This window comes from Schistocerca americana, chromosome 1, assembly GCF_021461395.2.
Source record: "Schistocerca americana isolate TAMUIC-IGC-003095 chromosome 1, iqSchAmer2.1, whole genome shotgun sequence".
In the NCBI taxonomy this organism is placed as follows: Eukaryota; Metazoa; Arthropoda; class Insecta; order Orthoptera; family Acrididae; genus Schistocerca; species Schistocerca americana.
The window spans coordinates 132433983-132460498 of record NC_060119.1 but is presented as its reverse complement, the minus strand read 5'-3'; the positions used below and the strand labels follow the sequence as shown (position 1 = coordinate 132460498).

The window sequence follows — 26516 nt, the reverse complement described above, 5'->3', positions numbered from 1 at the left end:
GAACCGTCGTCCTCCCGAATGCGAGTCCAGTGTGCTAACCACTGCGCCACCTCGCTCGGTAAACCACCCTGCATATGGTTCTGTGGTCACGTGACAGGTGCTATGTATCGCCGATTTATGCACGATGAATTACCGGCACTAACGGAGAACGCTACCCTTGCAGAAAGACAACGACTGTGGTTATGCGCATTGGGGGCAGCTCCTCATTTTCCATGGATAGTGTGAAATTGCCTCTCCGCAATGTTTCAAGAGCGTGGGAGTACTCGCGGAGACACAGTCCTTCACCGGACCTGAATCTGTCGGATTCTGGCTATGGGGACTTTTAAAGAGAATCGTGTATGTCCAAGCCACTAACATAGTGGAGATGTTGCAGGTGCTTGTGACCAACGCATGTGACGCAGTCGCAATGCAGCCAGATGTACATGAAAAAGCGCGTGAATCGATGTGAAGAAAGGCTGAGAGATGTGTCAGGATGCTTGGTAATCGCGTGTGGTACTACCAGTAGTGTGTACTTCTAGGTAACAGAGAGCTAGGGGGAAAGGACAAATTGTCCCCTGCCTCAACAGGTATTTTTTTTTTCTTTATTGTTATTTTAACACCTTATTTTAAACATAGCTGCGCAACAGCAACGGTTCCACGTAATAAGATTAAAAACAGCCGACCAGTTGCAATGGATAAAGTAATCTTTACCTAGGTTTCGACAGATTTAAATCTATCTTCTTCAGAAGGCGGCAGTATTACATTAATGTGGAATGATATGACATTGTCGTTTTTACAAATATCTGCATAGATCCACTAGTCCAAAATAAAATATAGCCCTGAAAATAGGGTTTGTCATGTAAATAAAAATTAGTGCATGGAAGTTGCAGAGCTCACTAATGTTGTGTAAGCAGTTATTGAAGGCACCCATCTACGTTAGTCAATCAAACACGGCTATTTGGGAAAGGGCATTGATGTAAAATTAGAGAACTAGAGGCTATTTTTTAAGTTGTGGCAACGCTAATCCTGTTGTTTGTTGTTCTTGCTGAAGTGTCTAGTCGCCCCTAAATTAAATAATTCTGCACACTGGTTACATACTGTGTCGTAAGTATGACAAATACAGGCGAAGGCTATGTACAAAAACTGCCCCTGCAGTGATGACCAAAGCGGCACTATAGCCGACTCAACAGAGTTAATACAGCACATAGGACGGACATTAGTGATGATGTTTAGTTTGTGGGCGCTCAACCGAGCGGTCATCAGCGCCCGTACAAAGTCCTAATTTTCACACAGTCCAATTTTTTCACATTTCAATCCAACTACTGTCAAGAATGAAGATGATGATGATGAAATGATGAGGAGAACACAAACACCCAGTTATCGGGCATAGAAAATCCCCAACCCGGCCGGGAATCACACCCGGGGCCCAGTGATCCAGAGGCAGCAACGCTAGCCACTAGTTTGATTATTATGCAGCTTTAGGCCGCAGCTCAATTAAAACAACCGATGTTACTCTGCTTTTTATGCGGTATTAGGCCCTAGGACGATTAAAAACCGTTGCCATTTTGCTTTTCATTCGGTTTTTGGGCTCATAAAAATTAAAAACTTGTGTAATTTTGCTTTTTATGCGGTTTTTGCCCGAGAACAGTTAGACACCAGTTCTTCCATGCAATGCACTTCGACGTTGCCATGGTGGATAGGCGTACCTAGCTAACTTGTGGAGTCATGCACACGGAACGCTACGAATGGTGTAATATGAAACTGAAAACGTAGCCGCCGTATTACGATTCAACTGTCATCTATAGCCGAACGCATTTACGTTAAGACACTTAGAGCGGCATGCATTCGTCAAATTTTCGCTTCTTTTTTTCCCCTGACGTTTCCCCCTGCGTCAATAATGTGCTGTCCGAATTTGACGTTATTCTCAGCTGTGGTACACTTTCTACAGCGTTTTGAAATTGGAACTTTAATTATGAACACCCTGTGGCGGGAAACTGAAGCTCAATGTCAACAGCTTTGTTTGATATGGGCTGTTTAAAGAAACACGTTTCTCTTCACGGGACATCCACAACTGTTATTCATTCATCTACATCTACATGGATACTCTGCAAATCACATTTAAGTGCCTGGCAGAGGGTTCATCGAACCACCTTGACAATTCTCTATTATTCCAATCTCGTATAGCGCGCGGGAAGAATGAACACCTATATCTTTCTGTACGAGCTCTTGTTTCCCTTATTTTATCTTTGTGATCGTTCCTCCCTATGTAAGTCGGTGTCAACAAAATATTTTCGCATTGGGGGAGAAAGTTGGTGATTGGAATTTCGTGAGACGATTCCGTCGCAACGAAAAACGCCTGTCTTTTAATGATGTCCATCCACATCCTATATCATTTCTGTGACACTATCTCCCATATTTCGCGATAATACAAAATGTGCTGCCTTTCTTTGAACTTTTTCGATGTACTCAGTCAGTCCTATCTGGTAAGGATCCCACACCGCGCAACAGTATTCTAAAAGAGGACGGGCAAACGAAGTGTAGGCAGTCTCCTTAGTAGGTCTGTTACATTTTCTAAGTGTCCTGCCAATGAAAAACAGTCTTTGGTTAGCCTTCCCCACAACATTTCCTATGTGTTCCTTCCAATTTAAATTGTTCGTAATTGTAATTCCTGGGTATTTCGTTGAATTTACGGCTTTTAGATTAGACTGATTTATCGTGTAACCGAAGTTTAACGCGTTCTTTTTAGCACTCATGTGGATGACCTCACACTTTTCGTTATTTAAGGTCAACTTTCACTTTTCGCACCATTTCGATATTTCTTCTAAATCGTTTTGCAGTTTGTTTTGATCTTCTGATGACTTTATTAGTCGATAAACAACAGCGTCATCTGCAAACAACCGAGGACGGCTGCTCAGATTGTCTCCCAAATCGTTTTTATAGATATGTAGGAACAGCAAAGGGCCTATAACACTACATTGGGGAACGCCAGAAATCACTCCTGTTTTATTCGATGACTTTCCATCAATTACTACGAACTGTGACCTCTCTGGCAGGAAATCACAAATCCAGTCACATAACTGAGACGATATTCCATACGCACGCAATTTCACTACGAGCCGCTTATGTGGTACAGTGTCAAAAGCCTTCCGGAAATCCAGAAATACGGAATCGATCTGAAATCCCTTGTCAACAGCACTCAGCACTTCATGTGAATAAAGAGCTACTTGTATTTCACAAGAACGATGTTTTCTAAACCCATGTTGATTGTGTGTGAATAGACCGTTTTCTTCCAGGTGATTCATTACGTTCGAACACAATATATGTTCTAAAATCCTGCTGCATATCGACGTTAACGATATGGGGCTGTAATTTAGTGTATTACTCCTACTACCTTTCTTGAATATTGGAGTGACCTGTGCAACTGTCCAGTCTTTGGGTACGGATCTTTCGTCGAGCGAACGGTTGTATATGATCGTTAAGTATGGAGCTAATGCATCAGCATACTCCGAAAGGAAGTGATAAAATCCGCTACAGCTGCAAAAATTATTTATTTTCAAAGAGGAAAGCACTGTCCAGTTTCAGGATATATGTCCATCTTAAGGTGCATATTAAAATGTGAGTTCACAAAGGATGCATGACTGAGAATAAATAGGTTAAAATAGTGCATCCCTGGTACATGACGTGCAAGAGAATGTCCTCTTCAATCCTGTCACAAATCCCCTCGCTAGGGAAGCTGGGGTGGCATTTCAACTTCCTGTTGGTGTCATACTAGTCTGATGCATGTCTATGAAGTACTGTGTTCGAAAGACCGCTCATCTGCATTACTAAGCCAGGATCGTTGTCCTCCTCTGCGAAAGGCTTGCTGATAGATCTAGGATTGAAGAGAATATTTTCTCATATGTCATGTTCCACGGATGCACTATTTGAACATAGGCCAATTTCAGTAGTTTTAACCTTAGTCATGCATCCTTTGTAGGCTCGTCATTTTAACATGCATCTGAAGGTGGGACATATGTCCTGAAAATTGGTAATGCTTTCTTCTTTAGAAATAAATAATTCTTGCAGCTGTAGCGGGTTTTATCATTGACAGTGTTTAAGACAAAAAATGTACTTACAAATTTCGATACGTGCCCCTGTTCATTGTAAGTATCGTCCAGGAAAATAGCAGAAAGAAAGACGTTCCACGTCAGAAGACGCTCGTACCCCTGACGTAGCAGGCAGACCTGCGGTGCGGAATGTGAAACCGCCGAGCGTCGCGTTGAGACAGAGGAGCATCTGCATACGGCCCACGCGGCGCAGCTGCTGCAGGGCCGGGACTGCAGACGCGACAGTGTTTCTGGAAGGCCCGCGGACGGGACGATTAACGTGAATGGTTCATTGTGACGGGCGCGGGAAGCTCCTTGCGACAGGTGAGTGCGCGGTGTATATAAGCGGTGGCGGCGACCACGCCTCTCCAAGTCGCAGCCACAGCTGTGCGCTCGCACCATGTCCGTTCTGCAGGTAAGGCACAGGTGCAGGCGTATCGCTTTCCGCTCACACTACTTTTACGAGCTTTATGCAAATTATCAGTCTTCTGACGTTTGAATCGGCCCACCACGATATCCTCTCCTGTGCCAACCTCTGCATCTCAGAGTAGCACTTGATCCCACGTCCTCAGTTATATGCTGGGTGAATTCTAAGTCCTGTCATCTAATACAGTTTTTATCCTCTACAGCTCTCTCTAGTACCATGGAAGCTATTCTGTCGTAGCAGATATCCTATCATCTTATCCTTTCTTTTCAGTGCTTTTCCTAAATATTCCTTTCCTCGCCGATTCTGCGGAAAACTACCTCATTTCTTATCTTATCAGTTCACCTAATTTTCAGTATTCTACTGTAGCACCACCTCTATTCTGTTCTGGTTTTTCCACAATCCACGATTCATTACCATACAATACCCCATTGCAAACGAATATTCACAAAAATTTCTTCCTCACAATAAGGCAAGTTTTTGATACTTACAGACTTCTTTCGCCAGTAATTTCCTTTTAAATTGTGCCAATCTGCTTTATTATGTCTTCCTTGCTTCGTTAGTCCTGTGTTATATTGCTTCCAAGATAGCAAAATTTCCTAACTTCGTCTACTACGTGATCCTCAATTTTGATATGAAATATCGGTAAAGTTATTTCTGGTAATCCTCATTACTTTCGTCGTTCTTCGGTTTACTCTCAGTCCATACTGCATGTTCATTAGTCTGTTCATTCTACGCAAGACGTCCTGTAATTCTTCCTACTTTCACTAAGTAATGTCATCAGCGTATCTTATTATTCATATCCTCTCACCCTGAATTTTAATCAATCTCCTGAATCTTTCTCTTATTTCAGCGATAGCTTCTCCGATGTACAGATTGAACTGTAGCTGTGAAAGTCTGCATACATGTCTTAGACGCTATTTAATTCGAACACTTAGTTCTTGGTCGTTTAGTCTTACACCTTCCGTTTTAGTTCTTGTATATACAGGGTGGTCAGAAACTGTCTGAAAAGCTTGTAAGGAAGTTGTAGAGTAGGATATCGCTGAGAAACAACGGTTGAAAAAAATTCGATATGCCGCTCCGTTTCCGACTTAATTAGCGCTGAAGTTAGCCCATCAGGCTGTTGCAAGCGCAAAGTGAAGCAGTCCACCCGAGACGGTGTCGCCAAACGTGGTCTTCGTTCGGTTTCCTAAAACCGAACAATAGAGCGATATAGACATTGGACATGGGACGGTAGTAACGATCAAACCCGAGCGAAAGTCTGAGCAGTCTCGTGCGCTGTCGTCTAAGTTATGATAACAATTGACACTAATTGTATCTGGCGGGTCGCTTTAATTTGCGTGTACATTGGCCTGATTGGCTAATTTCATCGCTAATTAACTCTAAAACGACACGACGTATCGAATGTCCTTCTCAGCAATTATTTTCCAGCACAACCTACCCTGCAACACTTTTACAAGCTTTTCACACTGTTTCTGACATCCTGTATACTGTATATCATCCCTCTTCCGATATAGCTCACTCTAGTTTTCTTAGAATTTCGGATATATTGCACCAGTTTACACGGTCAGAGGTTTGTTACAGGTCGAAAAATCCTAAGTATGTGTCCTGATTTTTCTTAAGCCTTGCTTCCATTAAAAATCGCAACTTCAGAACTGCCTCTCTGGTGCCTTTTCCTTTCCCAGAGGCAAACCGGTCGTCATCTAACAGAATCCCAATTTTCTTTTCAAATCTTCTGTATATTTTTCCTGATTATTCTTGTTTGTAACTTGGATATATGAGCCATTAAGCTTACTGTCCGATAGTTCCCGCACTTATCTGCCCTTGGTGTCTTCGTAATTGTGTGACTGATAGTTTTTTTGGAAAGTCTGCATGTCTGCAGACTCGGAGTCTGCGATTCATGAGTTGTTCCAGACGTTAATGCACCCTAACCAGCGGCAGCCATGCTCACACTGCATGCTTTTGTTGTTGTCCGAAAACTGATCTGCACGTTAGTACACCATGTGAAAGCCTCTACATCTCTACAATTCCTTCATGACTCAGCGAGTGTCAAGTTGTGCCTTAAATTTCTATTCGTCGCAACTGTACGCCGTATCTCTTTATCCATCCGATATTCAGAATTCTTCTGTAAAACAACATTTAAAAAGTTTCATTCTCTTCCACCTTTCGCTGTGGGTAGGCACATATTTTTCCAAGCTTGTTTCCTTTGTCTTACGTTCTGTTTTATCTTATTGTTCTGAGTCTTTTCTTGACACCCGTCTCAATCTGTTACTGAGCGGGCGCTGAAGACCTTGCCGTCGAGCGCCCATACAACCCTCTCCATCTTCATCACATCTTGTGTAACTATTTATCGTACACGTGCAGACGTTCAGTTACGTTCAAGGCTCCACTTCAGATGCCTTCAGAAAATTCTTCCTGACACTTAAGTTGCATAGAACATAAAATTTAATTGACTCACGTTACTACCTCGGTAAAGTGGGAAACAGTCCTCAGCTAGTCTTAGCATCCCATTGTTCATCCCATTAGCTGAGTTGTCAGTGTCTCAGATCTCCGCTAAAGCCAGAGATATGGTTTGGGCGAGGGGCGGGAAGAGGAGGGAGTGGGAGGTTCGATTGTACTCATGAGGAATTCAATGGAAGGGGAGTAGCCGCTCCAGATCAAAAAGCTGACGTAACGGCCGAGAGAGCAGTGTGATGACAGCACGAGTCTCCATCACAGGATGAAACAGCAGTCGCCGATAATGTCATCAAGAAGGATCAAAGTCTCGGACTGCGGGAAGATGGGAAAGGAAATCCACCTTAAAAGATGTAGAGGGGAAAACATGGAGAACCTAATTTTGAGTGGGCGGACACGAATCTGTCACAGTTTTCCTGAATCGAGTCCACGGTCGCACGACTGTGATATTTCGATCGAGTAGTTAAGACTTGTGTGGTCCCTTGATACCTCAAAACGAATCCAGCGATTAAACATTGGGCCACAAAAAAAAAAAAAAAAGGTTCAAATGGCTCTGAGCACTATGGGACTTAACTTCTGAGGTCATCAGTCCCCTACTCACTGTGTGACAAGCTCGCCCATATTTTATGTAAGTGGCCAGCCAATGACAATTTACTGTGGCATTCTTGTTGCTACATTTTCCCTTTCCTTACCTTCTACTTTCTTATGTCGCATTTTCCTTCTTTTCCTGCTTTCTTTGCATGTGTGTTTCAGTTTTATTAGGTCTGTCCACTTTCGTTCCCTTTAATGTGTGTAGGGCGCTGATGACCTCGACGTTGAGCGTCCATAAGCCCCAACACACACACACACACACACAAACACACACACACACACACACACGCCTAACTAACCTAAGGACATCACATACACCCATGCCCGAGGCATGATTCGAACCTGCGACTGTAGCGGTCGCGCGGTTCCAGACTGTAGCGCCTAGAACCGCTCGGCCACTCCGGCCGGCTTGGCCCACACCTATCCTTCTTAAAGAAGTGAGCGAACAACGCGTTGGTGTCGTCTCATCACAATGAGCGGGAGATACTGTTGTCAGATACCAGGAGGACACCTCAAAATTCAAAAATAATGCGGAGTCCAATTCAGGTGGAAAATACAGTGTGAAAATAGTTTCCATCTCTTTTTCGCAGACCGGGCAAGATGGCACAGTTGTCAATGTATTGCACTCATGTTTGGGAATATCTAGAGATTAGGTTTTCTTTCCTGTCCCTAGATAGCTTAAGGGGAATACCGAAATTAAGCTTTTCAAAAGCCGTTATATTTCTCTTTCATAGACACATAGGAATTTGAGCTCTTTTCATTTCTTATCACCTTTTTCATTTTGGTTTTTAATCTGCAGAATTATCACTTGTCAGTTGTTATGTACAATCTTCTTATGTGTTGTATTTTTTTTAAACAAAACCAGCCTTTTCTAAGTCAATGACATGATATTTAAGTATTTCCATATCGACTTAAATGGTTTAAATGGCTCTAATCACTATGGGACTAAACATCTGAGATTATCAGTCCCCTAGGCTTAGAACTATTTAAACCTAAGCGCCTAGAACCGCTTGGCGACAACCGCCGGCTTCCATATCGACTGCAGCAACACATACGCTATCTGACAAAGCATCACGTGTTGACAGTGTATGTGGCGTTACTGCAACGATTACAAAATCGAGTCAAATTTACAAAGAACCTCTGTCCCGGATTCATGCAGTGATTCGGTTGGGTTGGGTACCATTAACCCAGCGTATTCTGCAAGCTGACCCGCAGTATCTTGGATACTGGCAGTGGCATGGAACTGACGTCTTGAGCCGGCTTGCTACAACTACACCATCGACATTTCGACCGTCTTTATGCCGGTCTCCTTCAGGGCGATTAAACTGAAAATCGATCGTTGTTTTAGTGATGTACTACGACGTGTCCTAACATCCAAAATGATTTTATTGAAACTGCCACAGGCCGTGAAAGTTTATATATCAAGGGTGTTCATTGACATGTGCACTGTTTCTGTACACAATCCTGTCTAGCAGACGTAATCCTTGTCTGTATTCATCTCTTGGAGGAATTTGTCTACTACGCAGTTGATTTCTTGTCGAAAGTTGAGTAAGTGCGACACGATTCTCGTAGAGACAGGCACTCCTAGTGATACTATCCTGAGTTATATGTGCTCTTAGTTGTACTCCATACAGGATAGAACGATGTAGTCCAGATAAGCCTTATAAATGCCACTCTGAACGCATTTTCCAGAATTAAGTATTTTAATCTATGCGAATGTGCTGTGCAAAAGCCACGCCAGAGGCGTATTCTTATTATAGACGAATGGGCGAAAATTGTTTTTTATCCAATCTGATCTTCTGGAACAAAAGTCTTTGGGCGTATCTTTAGCTGAACGCTAGCGAAGAGCTTGTCTTTGTGTCGTTGAGATAATTGCCATCCACAGTCCCACTCTTAGTATGGAAATGATCGAAAAAAATAGCATGTCAATGCAATCTCGCACAGCATATAGTAGTAACGCCATCTACACGCTGATACAGGATGATTCACGAAGGTATGAAAATATTTTAATATGTAATTCTATAAGTAAAACTAAAGAAAGAAGTTGATATAAACATGGGTCTGCAAATGTTTAGTTACTGAGTTACGGCTAATAAACGATTCTGTCTGAAATTTAGCAACTTCGCTATTATGAAGGCATCGCAAAACTGTACGAGGTTAAAGAAAAGCACGATTTCCATTTATTTTGTTGTTATTGGTCTGGTGAATTTAATTAAACATGTCCCAGATTTTCTCTGCCTCGTGATGGCTGGGTGTTGTGTGATGTCCTTAGGTTAGTTAGGTTTAAGTAGTTCTAAGTTCTAAGGGACTGATGACCATAGATATTGAGTCCCATAGTGCTCAGAGCCATTTGAACCATTTGTCCCAGACGTGTATCTGCAGTAGTTTTCCAGTACATCCAGAGGAGCAAAATTATTATACAAGTAAATTTGTTCACTTTCCATTAAGGATGTAAAAACATATGTTGGCAGCCGTTAGTGAGTTGTTTCAGTCGTATCCTAACCTTGAAACAAGTTAGTTTTCTGTATTGTTCAGCGAAAGAACATAATAACATTCAGTGAAAGAACACCCGGGTGATCCTGCCCTTTGCTTGGAGTTATGCCACTGGTTAGTTATTAATCGGCAGTTACACAGATACATTTTATTTACTGATGAGGCACAGTTTACTCGAGATGGCATAAACAATTTACATAACGAGCACGGATGGTCTGAAGCAAACCCACGTGCAACAGTGCAACTCAATTTCTAGTAGCGATTTAGCATAAATGTGTAGTGTGGTATAATCAACACACACTTTATTGGACCATTAATTTTCCTAGGACGTCTAAATAGCGAGACGTACTTTAAATTCCTTCAAGAAGAAATGCCCCTCTTGCTCGAAGATGTTCCACTTGCTACGCAATTGCAAATGTATTTTCAACATGACGGCGCGCCTCCACATTTCACCAACACCGTTACTGCACATTTAAATGAACATTTTCCCCAGAAATGGATTGGTAGTGGTGCTACACATCTGTGGCCACCCAGATCGCCCGATTTAACACCAATGGACTTCGTGTATGGGGATGAATGAAAGACATAGTTTATGAGGACAAATTCAATACACGTGAGGCATTACTTGCTAGCATTATTAATGTAATAGATGAAAGTAAGAACAACCCTGTGAAACTGAAATGAGCAACAAAATCTGCTCATACAAGTGCAACTAAATGCATTGAACTCGGTGGAGACATTTTTGAACATTTATTGTGGATGTATTGTGAAATTGTATATACACTGTACAGCTTCGTTAACACTGAGCTTTGTTTTTTCCGGTTTAACACGAATTCTGGTGTGCTATGGTATTAATAAAAACAGATTACCTGACACACTATTACAGTTTCAGTTAATGTTATTACCATCATTTTTCCAAAATTAAATTTTCTACAACTTCTGTTGAAAACTTGGTGCGATTGTCTGGAATTTAAAAAAAGCAAATTGGGACAAGTAGTTAATAAATTAAAAATTTTACTAAATTACTTCTTTGCTGTTCTGGTGTGCCGTGAGCTGGTTGACTCTTTCCCATTTTTGATCTCGTGGTCAGTCAACCAGTCTCCGGCCATCTTCCTTTCTTCTGTTTCTTTCTGTCTGGTGTTCCTCTGTCCTGTTCTTGTCTGTAGTGTTTGTTGCTGCATTTGTGTGCTTTTAGCGCCTGGGGGGACGTCTCCTCCCCCTTTGGTTTTTATCTGCTTCGTAGATTTTCGGCTCGCCTGATTTTGGAATGGGGGACTGATGACCTTCGCTGTTTAGTCCCCCTTAAACATCCAACAACCACCACCACCGCCACCACTTCTTTGCTTCTCTGGATGTTCTGGAAAAGCACTGCAGATACACGTATGGGACATGTTTTATTAGATTCACCAGATCAATAACAACAAAATAAATGGAAATCGTGCTTTACTTTAACCTCGTGCCGTTTTGCGATGGCTTCATATTAGAGAAGTTGCTAAATTTTGGGCAAAATTTTTTTATTAGCTGTAACTCCGTACCTAAACATTTGCGGGCCTATGTGTATCTGAACGTTTTTCTTTAGTTTTACTTGTAGAATAACATATTAAAATATTTGCATATCTCGTGAATGACCCTGTATAAGGAAAGATTACCCACCTGATTTCTCTTTCATAGGGTTTGAATGTTGTTTGTGAGAAGACACTGTCACGCCTCGCGTAAGAAAGAGAAACATTTACCGTCGACATTGGCAGGATAGCTCGCGTTGGCCGTGATCTTACGACTGTTATATGTGTTCAGGAAGGTCATACTCAACGTCACGCAGGATCTCGAGGGCCCTGCGCGACTAGCGCACGACAAGACAGACATACTTTTCACTCGGCTGTACAGACGCGTGCAGGCACGCCACTACCTCAACTGAAGAAATGGGCTTGCTCGCAGCAAGACAAGTATCCCCACGCACAGTGCGGAGAAACATTTACCGCCGACAACGACAGGACCGTTGCCTGTCGAGACGGCGGCTTATGGTTGCGCGATGTTGCTGCTCGCGCTGGCTGGGATCCTACGATTTTCATATGATAGTGGAATCGATGGGTCCAGGAACGTCATACTCAACGCCATGCAGGATCTCGAGGGCTCTACGCTGCTAGCGCCCTGCAGAACAGACATATTTTTCACTCGGCTGTGCAGAAGCATACAGCCACATCACTACCTCAAGTCAGGAAATCAGCTTGTTCGCAGCAAGACAAGTATCCCCACAAACAGTGCTGCGACACGGACCACACCACATACTGTCCACATGACGACTATTGTTGCGGCACCTCTTGAAGCAACTGGGAGAGAGGCTCGCCGACAGGGGTGCAGCCATCGAGAACACTGGGATCGTGGGGGCACCACGTCATCTTTTCAGACGAGTCCCGGTTCAGCACACATCACAATGAGCGTATCTGTGGTGGAGGCTCCGAGGAACGGTGTGTGACTGCAATCATCATCGTCATACAGGCTCTGCACTTGGCATGACGGTAACGAGTTGTCATTGGGCAGCCAGCGCGATCACGTTTGCTTCACATAGCTAGTAATGCAGCCAGGAGGTGTTTCATTTCTGATGTGTTGAGGCAGGTGGCCCTGTTCTGTCTTCGACGTCTCTGCGACATCGACTGTCAACAAGGTAATGCAAGACCACATGATGCCTTTGCTGTCCTGATCCTCCTGGATGCAAAGGGTGTCAGCTGTTGTCCAAAGAAGCTCAACCACTGATAATATCCGGTGATGGGTTGCCGAGATACTGGCATGCCACCACTCGCTAGCCACTGCGTAACAGTACCATCCAAGCTCAGTCCGTTTAAACCCATTGTTGCTATCCGCATACTAAATTCCGCACCGTGTATATAGGGTGAAAAGTATTTAAATCGACAAACTCTGGGAGGTTGTAGGGGACATCAAAACAAATATTTTTCCCTAATGTCATTTTTTCCTATGAGGATTATTTAAACCGGTGGAGGCCGTTATTACGCTTTTCAGTTGTAGGCAACTGCTGTCCACCAGTGTAGTAGTGCATTGTCTCTGTTTACTAATGGAGCGATACACCTGGAGTGAGTACACTGATATGGTTGGTGCGTACTACGTAGCGCACCACAACGGACGAGCTGCACAGCGGGTTTATCAACAACAATATCCTAATCGCCATATCCCGCATCATACGACCTTTGCTGCTGTGTACCAACGTCTGCGTGAGACCTGGTCATTTAGCAGATTACCTGGACAGGGACGCCGTCGCACGGTAAGAACGCTGCAATTTGAGGAAGCTCTCTTGCAGCATGTGGAGCGGGATCCTTCAATCAGCACTCGTGCAATTGCACGTAACATAGGGACGAATCAGACGAATGTCTGAACAGTCCTTCGAGAGCAATTGTTACGTCCATTTCACTTACAGCGTGTCCAATCAGTTGATTATCCACCCAGAGCACAGTTTTCGCAGTGGTACCTGGAACAGTGTGAAATGGATCCTACATTTCCATCCTCTGTGTTGTTTACCGATGAAGCAACGTTCGGGCATGATGGAGTCTTCAACATTCACAATTCGCATGTTTGGAGTGAGGATAATCCACATGCGACAGTTACTAGCGCTCATCAAGTGCGGTTCTTCGTTAATGTGTGGGTCGGTATTGTTGGGGACTGTTTAATTGGACCGTATCTGCTACCTAGGCTATTAAATGGCAGGCACTATTACAATTTTCTCGCCAGAGCATTGCCAGAATTGCTGGAAGACGTCCCGCTCCCTACAAGAGAACGCATGTGGTTCCAACATGACGGGGCGCCTGCACATTTCAGTCGTCGTGTGCGTCGATTCCTGGACCGACGGTTCCCAGAAACGTGGACTGACTGTACCATGGCCTGCTCGATCCCCAGATATGTCCCCTCTGGACTTTTTTGTACGGGGAGAGATGCGCAATCTTGTTTACGCAACTTCTGTTGCATCAGAAGAGGATCTGGTTGTCCGGATAGTAGCAGCAGGAGGAACAATTCAGTGTACTCCTGGGGTTTTTGCCCGTGTCAGACAGAACATGATCCGACGGTGTAACCTTTGTTTACGAGTCAATGGAGGCATTTTTGAAAATCTGCTGTAATTGAAATTGGGTTGTGTTAATGCGTTGTCTCTTGGTCATAAAAAATGGAAAAGTGTTTGTTGGTTTAATTAATTTGGCACCAGAGAAATCGTCCTCTACTGGTTTAAATACTCCTTATAGAAAAAAATGACATTAAGGAAAAACACTTGTTTTGATGTCCCCTACAACCATACAGAGTTTGTCGCTTTAAATACTTTTCACCCTGTATGTACAAGCCACCTACAAATTTAATCATGCGTTCTTCCTACATGCTGTATACGCGCAATATGTAAACTTACGTTGTTTGCAATCCTTCCTGCTGTTTCAATTTTAATGGTTATCAATGTAGTTTCTAAGACTTTAAGTAAAGCATTTCAGCCGTATAATACACCAAGGCGACTAGAAGAGCTTTAAAATGTCTGAAGCAACACCATCTGAACCTCGAAGTATTTTCCTGGTTCCAGAATCTTGAACCACTCGAACGTCTTTGGGGCCTCGTCAGTCGCCATATTCGCCACGTGACTGCTACTTCACACGTGCCTCAACAGATGTGGGAAACACTGTCTATGTACCCTTGAAGGTCTTTCTTCTCGTATAGCTACAGAGTTCTGCAGTTAATTTTGGACAACAGTAACAGATACAAGTAAACAGATAGTTCCCCTCTTCCTAGATTTCTGAAAGGCAACAGCACCACATTGTCGACTACTGACCAATATTCCACCATACGGAGTATCTTCGCAAATGTCTTATTGTACCGATGAATTTTTGATTTCTAGAACCCGTTACGTTATACGGGAACGTATTGTTTGACAGAAATGGAAGTAAGGGCGGGTATGCCCCAGCGAAGTGTAATAGGACCGCTTCTTAATATACAGGTACATAAACACTTGTCGGATTGGATCAGCAGCACTATATAATTGCTCACTGACGACATTGTTTTCTAATGGAAAGTATCCTCGTTGGACGATCGTCAGGAAATGCAGAAAAAATTCCACTTCTTGTGATGAATGTCAGCTCTATTTACATGTGGATAAACGCAAGATAGTGTCTATAACAAAAGAATGAGATAGTATGCGATTACGAGATCAGTGGTGCATATTTTGAGCACGTCACATCATTTAAGTATTTGGGGATAATGCTAAGAAGAGATGAAAGTGGACTATTATGCAACATCACTATTATGGAAGAGAATGAACGACTTAGATTTCTTGGAAGAGTCCTGTGAAAACGCAAAGCATGTGTAAATGAAGTTGCACACAACGCACTATTGTGACCAATTCTAGAGTTTGTTTCAGCGTTTACGGTTTCTGTGGTCGTAAGAGAACGGTGTGGCTGTTATGAAGTTGTGAAAGAAGTGCTCGTGGAACTTACATGGGAATTCTTGAAGGAAATACGACGAAATCTCGAAAAACACTTTTGGGTAAATTTAGAGAATCTGTATTCGAACAAGACACTGCTACCACATTGTTGCGACAATTGTATATCTCAACAAGGGATAATGATAATAAGACAGGAGAAATTAGGGCGCATACGTGCTGCAATGCTTCCCTTGCTCGATTCGAGAATGGAGTTCGATGGCTCTGAGCACTATGGGACTTAACTTCTGAGGTTATCAGTCCCCTAGAACTTAGAACTACTTAAACCTAACTAACCTAAGGACATCACACACCCATGCCCGAGGCAGGATTCGAACCTGCGACCGTAGCGGTCGCGCGGTTCCGGACTGAGCGTCTCAACCGTGAGACCACCGCGGCCGGCATGGAGTTCGACAGGGCATCGGAAATATTAGTGTCAAATACCCTCCGCCACGTACTGTGCGGTGGCATTCGGAGTGTAGATATAGATACAGAGATCGACAAAGTACAAGCATGGTGCTTGTCTTAGTACTTCCGGATTACAGGTATCTGTAAAGGCAGGGAGAATACTTACCGGTTTAGCGTAGTCATAGTACTGATACAAATTTTGTTTTTATTGTAAAGATTACAGCTGCGCATTAACTTATGGCTAGAGTCAACCTTAGCTGCAGTTTTGTTTGTACTGTTTCGTTCAAACAGATAAACTATAATATTTTTCCGCTTTAGTACAGACTGGAAAGGTTCATAATCAACAGAAATTCAGCTGGATTTGGTGATGGTTTGCAAGGAGTCAGCTGTTTGGCTTCCAACAGCTAAGAAATGTGCGACTCCATTTAAACGTCCCTTAAATAAACTTGAAGATTAACGCAAGATTATGCCCGAAACTGAACTGACAGGTGGAAACTTCGAGAAAAAGTACACAGTGAGTGAAAGAGGCATTCGACGAGAAAACTTAGAGGAAATTTTACGTTGATAAATAGCAATGACAGAGCTTTGTGTGAAATGGGTGCCGCATTTTTCGAACGTTGACCGAACGAAAATGCAAAACAGGTCATCGAATGCTTAGTTTTAGAAAAAAAATGCAGCTGATTTATCCATGTGAATTATTTTTGCTATGCATGACGTTAGGGTTTATTGACTCAGGCGGAAATGAACAGCACCCAAAGCAATGGGTGAACACTAACAATCTCCCATAGATTAAAGCGGAGTCGATTTAACGTGCTCGAAAATAACTATGAGTGTTTTGCAGGGTATAAAAGGGCTTTTCTTACTGATTATTTTGAAAAGAGTAAAGCAACAGTGTCGAATACTATAGCAATCTTATGGTGCAGTTGGATGAAAACATGTACTGTCTGATAAAAAAGGAACCCAGACACCTCTACGTAACTGACGACTATATGTCGCGAAAGGGGGAGCTGCTAGCATAAAAGGAGACGGGAGGTTCTGCGTTCTTAGTAAAGGTACAATAACAGCGGACTGGGTCCGCCAGGAGAGGTCAGTGACTTCGAATGTGGACTAAAAGTTGCATGTAATGTGGTATGACGATAGTAATTATACTAGATCTTGCACTCACGGTAGTTTCTTTACCGATTTTGGTGCAGGTTAGAGAGAGAACTGTGTTGTGTCGGTTCTCGATTGTGCCCAGGAGGAATAGTGTTTAATTACACGAAGGTGGTTTGAACCTGACATTTAACCCGGACTGCCTTCACGCAATCTGATTTTTCGATACAAATATCTAAGGGACCTAACTGAATATTGAAAGGGAAATGGATGAAGAAAAGACGGTTATGGTAATGGTTATCGAATCTGCGACTGAATACATTAGTAGCCTCCCGAAAACAACCAAGATACCGCTGTAAAGAGCTGCGCTGTAACATAGTTTGCATACAACTTAAAAACACTGAGGTTACTCAAAGAAAAGAATAAAAAAAATGGGATATCATTATAACACATCAGTATATTCTGAAATAATCCATACCACTAAGCATGGACCAATAACCATGGAATATAAAACTTACATTTTGCACTTCTTTCACACATTCCGTGCTACGACAATGTCCTCTCTTGTACGTCCAGTATTTTCTCAAAATTAGTTCTCCTTGCGTGCGCGTGAATATTTCATAGCGTCGCACTGTTTATCGACGCGATCGTTCGAAAATTTACATTACTAGTACAAAAATGTTACATAAAACTTGTAGCGATGCTACACTGCACTTCTTAACACGTCAGCATCGAAACAGTAAAAGCCGGCCGCGGTGGACGTGCGGTTCTAGGCGCTGCAGTCCGGAACCGCGGGACTGCTACGGTCGCAGGCTCGAATCCTGCCTCGGGCATGGATGTGTGTGATGTCCTTAGGTTAGTTAGGTTTAAGTAGTTCTAAGTTCTAGGGGACTGATGACCTAGGATGTTAAGTCCCATAGTGCTCAGAGCCATTTGAACCATTTTTGAAACAATAAAAGGTAACCTAGTCTCTAGAACTGTTCATGACAAAAGACAAAATTTTTATGATTCATATGTTTCGTGTCTTATTAGGATCGAGCGCTGCGGCAATTATTCGCAAATCTGCGCTCAGCGGGTCATAGTGTTTATTTGAAGCAGTTAATGCTGGACTCGCGTCTTTGTGTAGACGCACATTACAAAAATATTTCTTTTCCTAACATTTGCGCTCTGATGCGTAACAATTTACGAACTACAGCTCGATGGCTGTTCTTCTCCTTTATGACAAATATTTTATATACAGAGCACCAGAAACCCGATAATATTACAACTAGTCATTGGATGTCACCTGAGAAACAAATCCGTCATGGACATTTCAATCCTCCTAAAGCCGCCCAAGTTGACTGTTGTTGATACGATCGTGAAGTGGAAATGCGAAGGGGCAACCATAGCTAAACCAAGACCAGCAGATCTCATGTACTAACGGATAGTGACCTTCGAGCGTCGCAGCAGCTTTTGACTGAAACCAACGAAAGGAATAATTTGTGCTACTCTACCTAGCACAAAGACTTAAAAAATGAAGTAGAATGATCGAGCAGCTCGTTATAAGCCATAGGTTTTGCTAAGCGACGCTCGAGATGCTGCGAAGTGCGACGGCACTGGACAGTGGGTGTCAGGAAACGAGTGATTGCCATCACGTGTCATGCTAACAGTGAGGTGGTGTTGTAGTGTGGGAGTTTTCTCGTGGTTAGCTTTGAGTACTATATGCAGTAGAGGAACGATACGGATACGATAATTATTTGTGTCAGCATCGTGTTGTAAAGCAGCAACTGTTGTGCACAGTAACATTTATGAAATGGTCTGGTCCGCCCAGAGTCTCGACCTGAAGCTAATGCAACACCTTTGGGGTGAGTCAGAACGTCGACTTCGCTATAAGCACTTATGAACAACTTTACCATTTTCTCTGCTTTCAGCTCTTGACGATTAGTGGGGTGCCATTTCTCCACCTCAATGGAAGTGCCCCTAGCAGAGCACAAGCTGTCAAACTTGAAGGGTGCACAGGAATTAGGCTATTTAACGGCCACTAATAAGTGTCCGGATACTTTTGAACATATAGCGTATGAGAGAAGATGCCTGTTAAAGTTAAAAAAAATCCTCTTTCACGACCTCAGACGTGGAGTGAAACAGGCGAAACCTCTGCACTCCACAAGTAGTGCATGGAGTTGTGGGAGGAAGAATGGCTGGCGGTGATGGTCAATAAACTGCGGTTGGTGAAGTCAACAACTCGGCCGTGGCGTTCCTCCTGCCGGTTGCTCAGGGGGGAAGTAGTGACCCTCACACGTCTTCGGATTGGGCACTGTACTCTCGCACATAGCTTTCTATTACGGCGGGAGGATTCCCCGTATTGTGATGCTTGTGGTGTGCACATCTCTGTTCGCCACATTTTAACAGACTGCATTTTATACCGTGATGCAAGGGCAGAAGCACAAGTCGATGGGGATCTGCCCTGTGTTTTAGATAATGATGAGACGTGTGTATCTAGGGTTTTAAAGTTTTGTCATGTGTCTGGATTTTGGCCTAAACTTTTAGGCTGGAGGTTTTAGTGCATTGCAAAGTGGGTGGCTTCTTCCTCTTTCCTTGCGTGCAGCTGGCCACTTCAATCTGCGATATTGTTTTAGCTCTCTACCACTTTCTTCCTGTGTTATCTGTGTCTTACTTCTGACGGCATGATTCATCCCAAGCTTCGGTGTGGGTAGGTGTTGTGTACATAGTTCTGCGTAGTCAGCGCGTACACAACTTTCCCACTAGAGCGCTCCCCGCTAAGCACAACAGCGCAGGCGCAGCGCTCGTCCATCTCTGCACTACGAGATGGCGCTGCCTAAGAGACAGACCAAAGTCTGCTTCGGCCGATCCGCATATTAATATGTCACGCAGCCAATGAGATTGCTGCTAACATAGAACATTTTCTCCTCGCGGATCACACTCGCACAGTGATACCTGAACGCGCGAGGTATTATAATGAGTGTACAGACCTCTGATTAGTCAGTCTGCATTAGTCTGCATTTGTCTGCATTAGTCTGTACCAGTCTAGAGTCTAGTTTCAGTCTGCGCCTAATAAGATTATCATATTCCTTTACATAGCCATGGAGATAAATGAATAGACACTTTGTCAAGTATCAGAGATATGTGAGAATAAGATTAACGTACCAAGACCAAAGGAACTTCAGATTGTCAATTGTAAATAGCATTCAGAATCAAGTTACTTAAGGTTTATGATTGTTATTATTTTAATAAATGTGTGTGAAAATTAATCAAGTTCTGTTTAAAGTTGGTCACCGTCAATCTGCTGCTCTAAACGTACAAGTGGCATTTCTATCGTCTGACCTAACGGCAGAAGATAAACACGCCACGATAAGATCACGAGACACATTGCTGACACTCGCCTACTTCGTTAGAGGGACAAGTCAAAGAATCTGATGGTGTGTGTACCGAAGGTCTTACAGTACGCACACCACAATAGGCACACATTTTTCCAACCTTGTTACCTGTGTTTTACGTTCTGTTTAATCTTACTGTTCTGAGTTTTTTCTTGACACCCGTCTCAGTCTGTTACTGAGCGGGAGCTGAAGTCCTTGCCGTCGTGCGCCCGTACAACCCTCTCCATCCATCCATCATCCGCTCCTGCGATCAGCACTAACGTGCAGTCAGATGGTGGTGCGACCACTTGCTGACACGGCGGCGCACTGTTGCAGATCGCGGTCCTGGCGTGCGCCGTGGCGGTCGCCAGCGCCGGGTTCTACCCCAGCGCCGCCGTCGCACTCACGGCGGCCAGCCTGCAGCAACAGCAGCAGCAGTCTCAGCTGCAGCAGCAGCAGCAGCAGCGCGCACTGGCCGCCGGGGGCGGCGGGGCTGCCTCGTCTGGAGGCGGTGGCGGCGGAGGCGGCGGAAGCGGCGCCGGTGGTGCCGACGGCTCCGGTGCTGCGGGAGGCGGCCAGCAGCAGCAGCAGCAGCAGCAGCAGCAGCAAGGCGGGGGCGCAGGCAACGGCGGCGGCAGCGGGGGCGGCGGCGCGCCGGGGCAGACGCTGACGTACTACACGGCGGGCCCGGTGACGTACCAGCCCGCGGGCCCGCCGGCGGCCATCGCGTACCACCCGGCGGCGCCGCTGGCTTACGCGGCGCCCGCCGCCGCCGTGGCCGTGCACCCGGCGGGCGGCGCCGTCGCCTACCCCGTGGCCGCCTACCACCCCGCCTACCCCGCGCTCACCAAGGAGGGCGTCTCCTTCCACCCGGGCGCGCCGCTCGCGCTGCACCCCGCGGCGCCCGTCGCCTTCCACGCGGCGGCGCCGCTGCTGTACCACGTGCCCGCCTCCGCGCACGCGCAGAACGCCGGCTCTTCCTCCGGCAAGGGCGACGGCGGCGGCGACGCCGGCTCCTCCTCCTCGCACTTCACCTTCGACGGCCTCGGGTACAACTACTCCTACTAGGCGCCGCCGGTGGACGCCCCGGCTGCCTCCTCTCTACTTCGCTCCTTATTTATTTGTCCCTCTATGCCTCCCGCACTCTGCACGTCACCGACGAGTATTTACATCGCTCACTATCATTCTCAACACACTACCCCCAATGCCCTGCTTCAGCGTCACTCGTTTATTAGTTGCCTCTGTACTGTTCTCTCCCGCTAATAAAATGCTTTATACACAGAAATCACGCTGTTTCCTTATTTTATTCATCGCATTACACCGCCACAGTGTCTGTCTCTTTCGTTGCGTAGTCATTATGCCTGTCTGTCACGCGAAGGACTCGGGATCGTTCCTGTTACTCCCAGAGATATTTACTAGTAGGAGGGCTGGGACGTGATCCAACAGCCGCGTGAGACAATTTGAAGGGCTTATTTCAATATTGGTACAAGTCCACTTTTCTGCCTGTACTGCTTCTCAAATGATCCAAACAAACAGAAAGAAAGGTTCATCTCTTCAAGAAGCCCTATTCTTGAACATTTATGGTACCTCAACTGCAGATTTTTCAGCGCTTTGGGACTCTGTATGAACAAAAATGAACTTGTACCACTATTGAAATAAGCCCTCCATTTGATCTACTCCAACGTCTAAGGTAGGGTATTTGACTGTTTTCTGGAAACTGTCTTAAATGATTAATTATGTCATTTTATGGTCCTTGTTGTGAATTGGCAGGAGCCAATTCACGGAGTTTGGAGGAAGCCGAAAGGCACGCGTTTAAGCTCACGCAGGCTGGCGTGAGGTCTGGAAAATGACAAGGTATTATAGTAGCCAAAAATAGTACATAGCTTCTGGAATACGTAACTTTAATCCATAATTGGAGAACATCGCTCTTGGTGATACATAATTTCGCTGTCCGTCTTCGTCCCTTCACTGCGTGTGTTCCTGTTTCTATGCGTTTGGGCGCTGATGACCACGCTGTTTAGCGCCCGAAAACCTCAAACCACACACACACACACACACACACACACAATCTCAATATAAACTGGTCATGGCGCCTTGCTAGGTCGTAGCAGATGACGTAGCTGAAGGCTATGCTAACTATAGCCTCGGCAATTGAGAGCGTATTTGTCAGTGAACCCTTCCTAGCAAAGTCGGCTGTACAACTGGGGCGAGTGCTAGGAAGTCTGTCTAGACCCGCCGTGTGGCGGCGCTCGGTCTGCAATCACTGACAGTGGCGACACGCGGGTCCGACGTATACTAACGGACCGCGGCCGATTTAAAGGCTACCACCTAGCAAGTGTGGTGTCTGGCGGTGACACCACAGTCCTAATATGCTTTTTTTCTCTTGGCTTTTAATATTCTTTTATAAAAACGGAAATGAAATTCACATAATTTGAATGCTCGCTAAAACGCTCCATTCGAGTCTTGTGATGCGGCGACTAGCTCGCTGCTCCAGCTGTCACAATGCTAATTCACTGCGATGTCTTGTTTTGAAATTTACCTTACGGAAAATGCGTTACAATGGTGTGTAGTACCATTCTGTACAACCGCATCTACAGAAACTCAAGAAAAGATGTTTTTGAGTGTTCCAGAGAATGAGACGATGCGTAAAATGTGGTTGCACTGTACCGCCAAATTGTCACCACGTTGACGCACAAGTTCAAAAACTTAATCAAAAATGTTTTGTACTCTGAAGTTAACATTAACTTATCTCTGAGATATGCTCTCCCACTGTTACAGTGAGGGATAACGTCATTTTACCTAACTACACCTCAATTATTCGGTAGCTCAGTTGTTAGAGCTGCCGGTACGGTAGCTCAGCGTACTTTTGGCACCGGGCGCTGATAACCTCGTTGTTGTGCGTCCTAAAACACTAATAATCATCATCATCATCGGTGACAGGGCTGCTCGCCGGTTGTAATAAAAAAAAACTGAATAAAAGAATTCACGAGCAACTTGAACGGATGTCTTGTGACGTCCGCCCAGCCCAAACGCAAAGAACAATACCGAACAAGATGCAAAAAAAAAAAAAAAAAAAAAAAAAAAAAACCGGTGGACCGTCGAAATTTATAAGATGTCCATAGATCGCCGGTTCAAATCTAACGCGAAAGAACATTTAACTTAATTATATGAAAACCAAATCACAATTACAAATTTTCACCACACTGATCAGAAATAGAATGTTATTGCGTTTTCCTTCCTGTTTACATGCGCTTACATTTTCAATCGCTGCTCACACACGTTATGTTCCAAAAGATATTTCCTAGTTAATGTGACGACACATTTTCTACTATGTCGGAAACTATGTTTGTCATCTCCGTACTGTCTAGCTGGGATCCTTATGGTTTAAACTTCTGTAGTTTCGTCATCTTACATAAAGATGAAATAAGTCCCCTTTAGACGCTAAAGTTACTTTACACTCACAAACATCACAGCCCTTCCAGTTGCGTGACTTGAATGTTGTACACGCTTTATATCTCTGCGTATGACCTCATCCACCTACATCTCGTTGTACTGTTGAGGTATGGTTGTATCTTCACAATTACCAATGCTTTTCAAAAAAGTGAATTGTTTGTTCGCAAAAAAATGCATTTGTCCTCTTTTGTCCGTTTCCCAGACTAAGACTAAAGTGCAGGTATGTATAATACATCCCACAATCGACACAACCACTACAATCAGTTCTTGCTAAGGCTATTTCATGAAATTTTTAAAGATATACGATCCTTCCAAGATATGACCTCTTGCACTGCAGTCGAATGCGCTGTCCGTCGCTTCACGGAACGCCTGACGGATGCAGTATCTCTGCTGTGTGCCTTTTACACAGGAAATCAGTACTAAGTTTTGCCAAGAGTAAATCATTGTGCTTTGGGTCGTAGTTCACGACTGACAGTCGACAATCTAGTTATAATGTGCCCGCCCATTTGCGAAAGTTCTACAAGTCCTTAGTTTTGAGCGAGTTTAATGACGTTGCAGGGTACAGGAAAAAGGATGTCCGTCGATGCACATATCGCCGCTCTAAGTGGGTGTAGAATAAACGCATGAACTTTTGCAAAGCTTCCACTATCAGTGTACACAAAATTCATTTCTATTGTTACTTAAAAGTTGTAGTTGCGTATTCCATCACTACATAGCCAAACTGTTTGCAGCAAAAGTACGTAAAAACCCCGTAACTTCGGCTAAACTACTATAATACAACTGTAGCTTCGTATTACTCCTAGCCTATGACATCATCAGAGCATCAACCAATAACAGAGCGTTTTCGATCACGTGACGAGATCTTGGTATTTAATGACTTTTAAGACTTAATCACAAAAAGGTAATAGATATTTTATGAGAATATTGACCGTAAATGCTATTTAAATGTTATAATCAATAAAAATAACAACAATCCGAACCATGTTTTTAACACAGGAAGATAGCCTATTCCGACATTGGCTGGGAGAACGCCGTTCGGATCCTCTATAAATCCGGAAGACGTGATTTGGCAGTAGACATGTATAACATGGCTATTCGGAGTGGATCCAAGTTAAAGAAGTCAGACGCACCGCTTGCTTCTACAACAACAAGAACTTTTATTTACGTCAAAGAAAAACAGGGCTATAAAAAGTCATTGTAATACATAATTCTACCTGCTGTACACATCCTCCCTTCCTTGGATAATCTCCAGCAGTGTAACCAATTGGATTGATCTCGTTATCTCTCTTTGCTCCGGAGTGGTGAGAATAAGAGTCCAATAAACTCCGTCCCGGCCAATTAACAAGCCCTTTACTCTCGTCCTTTTCCATATATGTCTTCTTGGAGAAATCCATTGTCGCCCATTCTAATCTTCTGGCTTCTGAATGGTTCAAATGGTTCTAAGCACTATGGGACTTAACATCTGAGGTCATCAGTCCCCTAGACTTAGAACTACTTAAACCTAACTAACCTAAGGACATCACACACATTCATGCCCGAGGCAGGATTCGAACCTGCGACCGTAGCAGCAGCGCGGTTCCGGACTGAAGCGTCTAGAACCGCTCGGTCACAATGGCCGGCTTCTGGCTTCTACCGGCGATCTGCACTTGACTAAAATTCCCGAGTAGCAATAAGTAGTCTTTGCTCCAACGGTTCCAGAAGCATTCTGTTAGTTTCTGCTGGGGCTTGAATTTTTTTACCAAGCCAGTTAGCTTTGATGGTCTCCGGATACACGAAATGAACAGGCACGATCGCTTCCAAATAATCTAGGTGCGCCTCAATGATTCTATTACTAAATCCGTACTGTTGCCACAAAATTTGCTTTGAATCTTTGTAAGTGGATGCGCTCACGGCGATGTCACCGCCGAACATCTCAGGTTCACCTTTGAGATAGTCTCGAAGGAAGACGCTTTTATCAACAGAGGACTAGGGCTGTCGCTACCAACCGAGCTTTCAAATTTTTCCCAAAATCTTGGCCAGCTATCCACGTCTCCTCAGGAAAGCTCTTATTTAATGAACGGTAATCTGACTATCCTAGTAACTGCGCTGGCCGGAGGGACCACATTATTCGTGCTTGAAAATGACATGGATTCTGAAAGTTTCCTTTCGATACCGTCGGACGCGATGATAAGGGAGCGCTCCGTTTTATCAATATAATTCACTTACAATTACATCGGTACTGAAATCCTCTGTCAATACGTAGCGTATTTGGTCGTCCAGCCGTACAAAAATTGACAGTGTGTCCGAATTTGTGTGTAAATTCCTACGGGACCAAACAGCTGAGGATAGATTCTTGTAATGTTTAAATTCGGAGACCGGTGTCTCAGCTGAGACTTCTACGATAGCAGTGACGAACCGGGTAGTATTCGATCTCTGATGAGTTCGCTTTCTTTTCATGAGACGTAGTTTTTCTATCGATACGTACTGTCAGAACTTAATTATCTTCTCACAAGGCAGTAGGTACTGTGTACGAACCAAAGACCTTGTAAAAAATAACTAGACTCACTGATGGCGCTGCAGTCGCGGGATAATTTGAACCTTCGGCTGGACGCCATTATAGTGGTTGTAGTCTGATGTGTTGTGTAGTATTGTTGGTTATGAAGACCCTGATTCAACGTTGTATATTTGTTGGGGCGTACATACAGTATTTGTTACTCGTAATTCTACTGTCTGTACATGCCAAGCAAAAG

The 26516-nt window shown here is 44.1% G+C and overlaps 1 protein-coding gene across 1 annotated transcript; it reads left to right on the top strand.

Annotated features, from left to right (window-relative positions):
• The first annotated feature begins 4464 nt into the window (after nt 1-4464).
• On the top strand, nt 4465-21402 carry LOC124606758 (vitelline membrane protein Vm26Ab-like). Its single transcript, XM_047138849.1, has 3 exons — nt 4465-4479; nt 20671-20834; nt 20973-21402. The coding sequence occupies exons 1-3, from the start codon at nt 4465-4467 to the stop codon at nt 21400-21402; spliced, it is 609 nt and encodes a 202-aa protein (XP_046994805.1).
• The last annotated feature ends 5114 nt before the right edge of the window (nt 21403-26516 follow it).

What these genes read in the sequence shown, in the direction of transcription:
- LOC124606758 (XM_047138849.1), top strand. An exon ending in GGGGGCGGCGGGGCTGCCTC is followed by an intron (nt 20,835 to 20,972) that starts GTCTGGAGGCGG and finishes CGGCGGCGGCAG; the next exon opens with CGGGGGCGGCGGCGCGCCGG.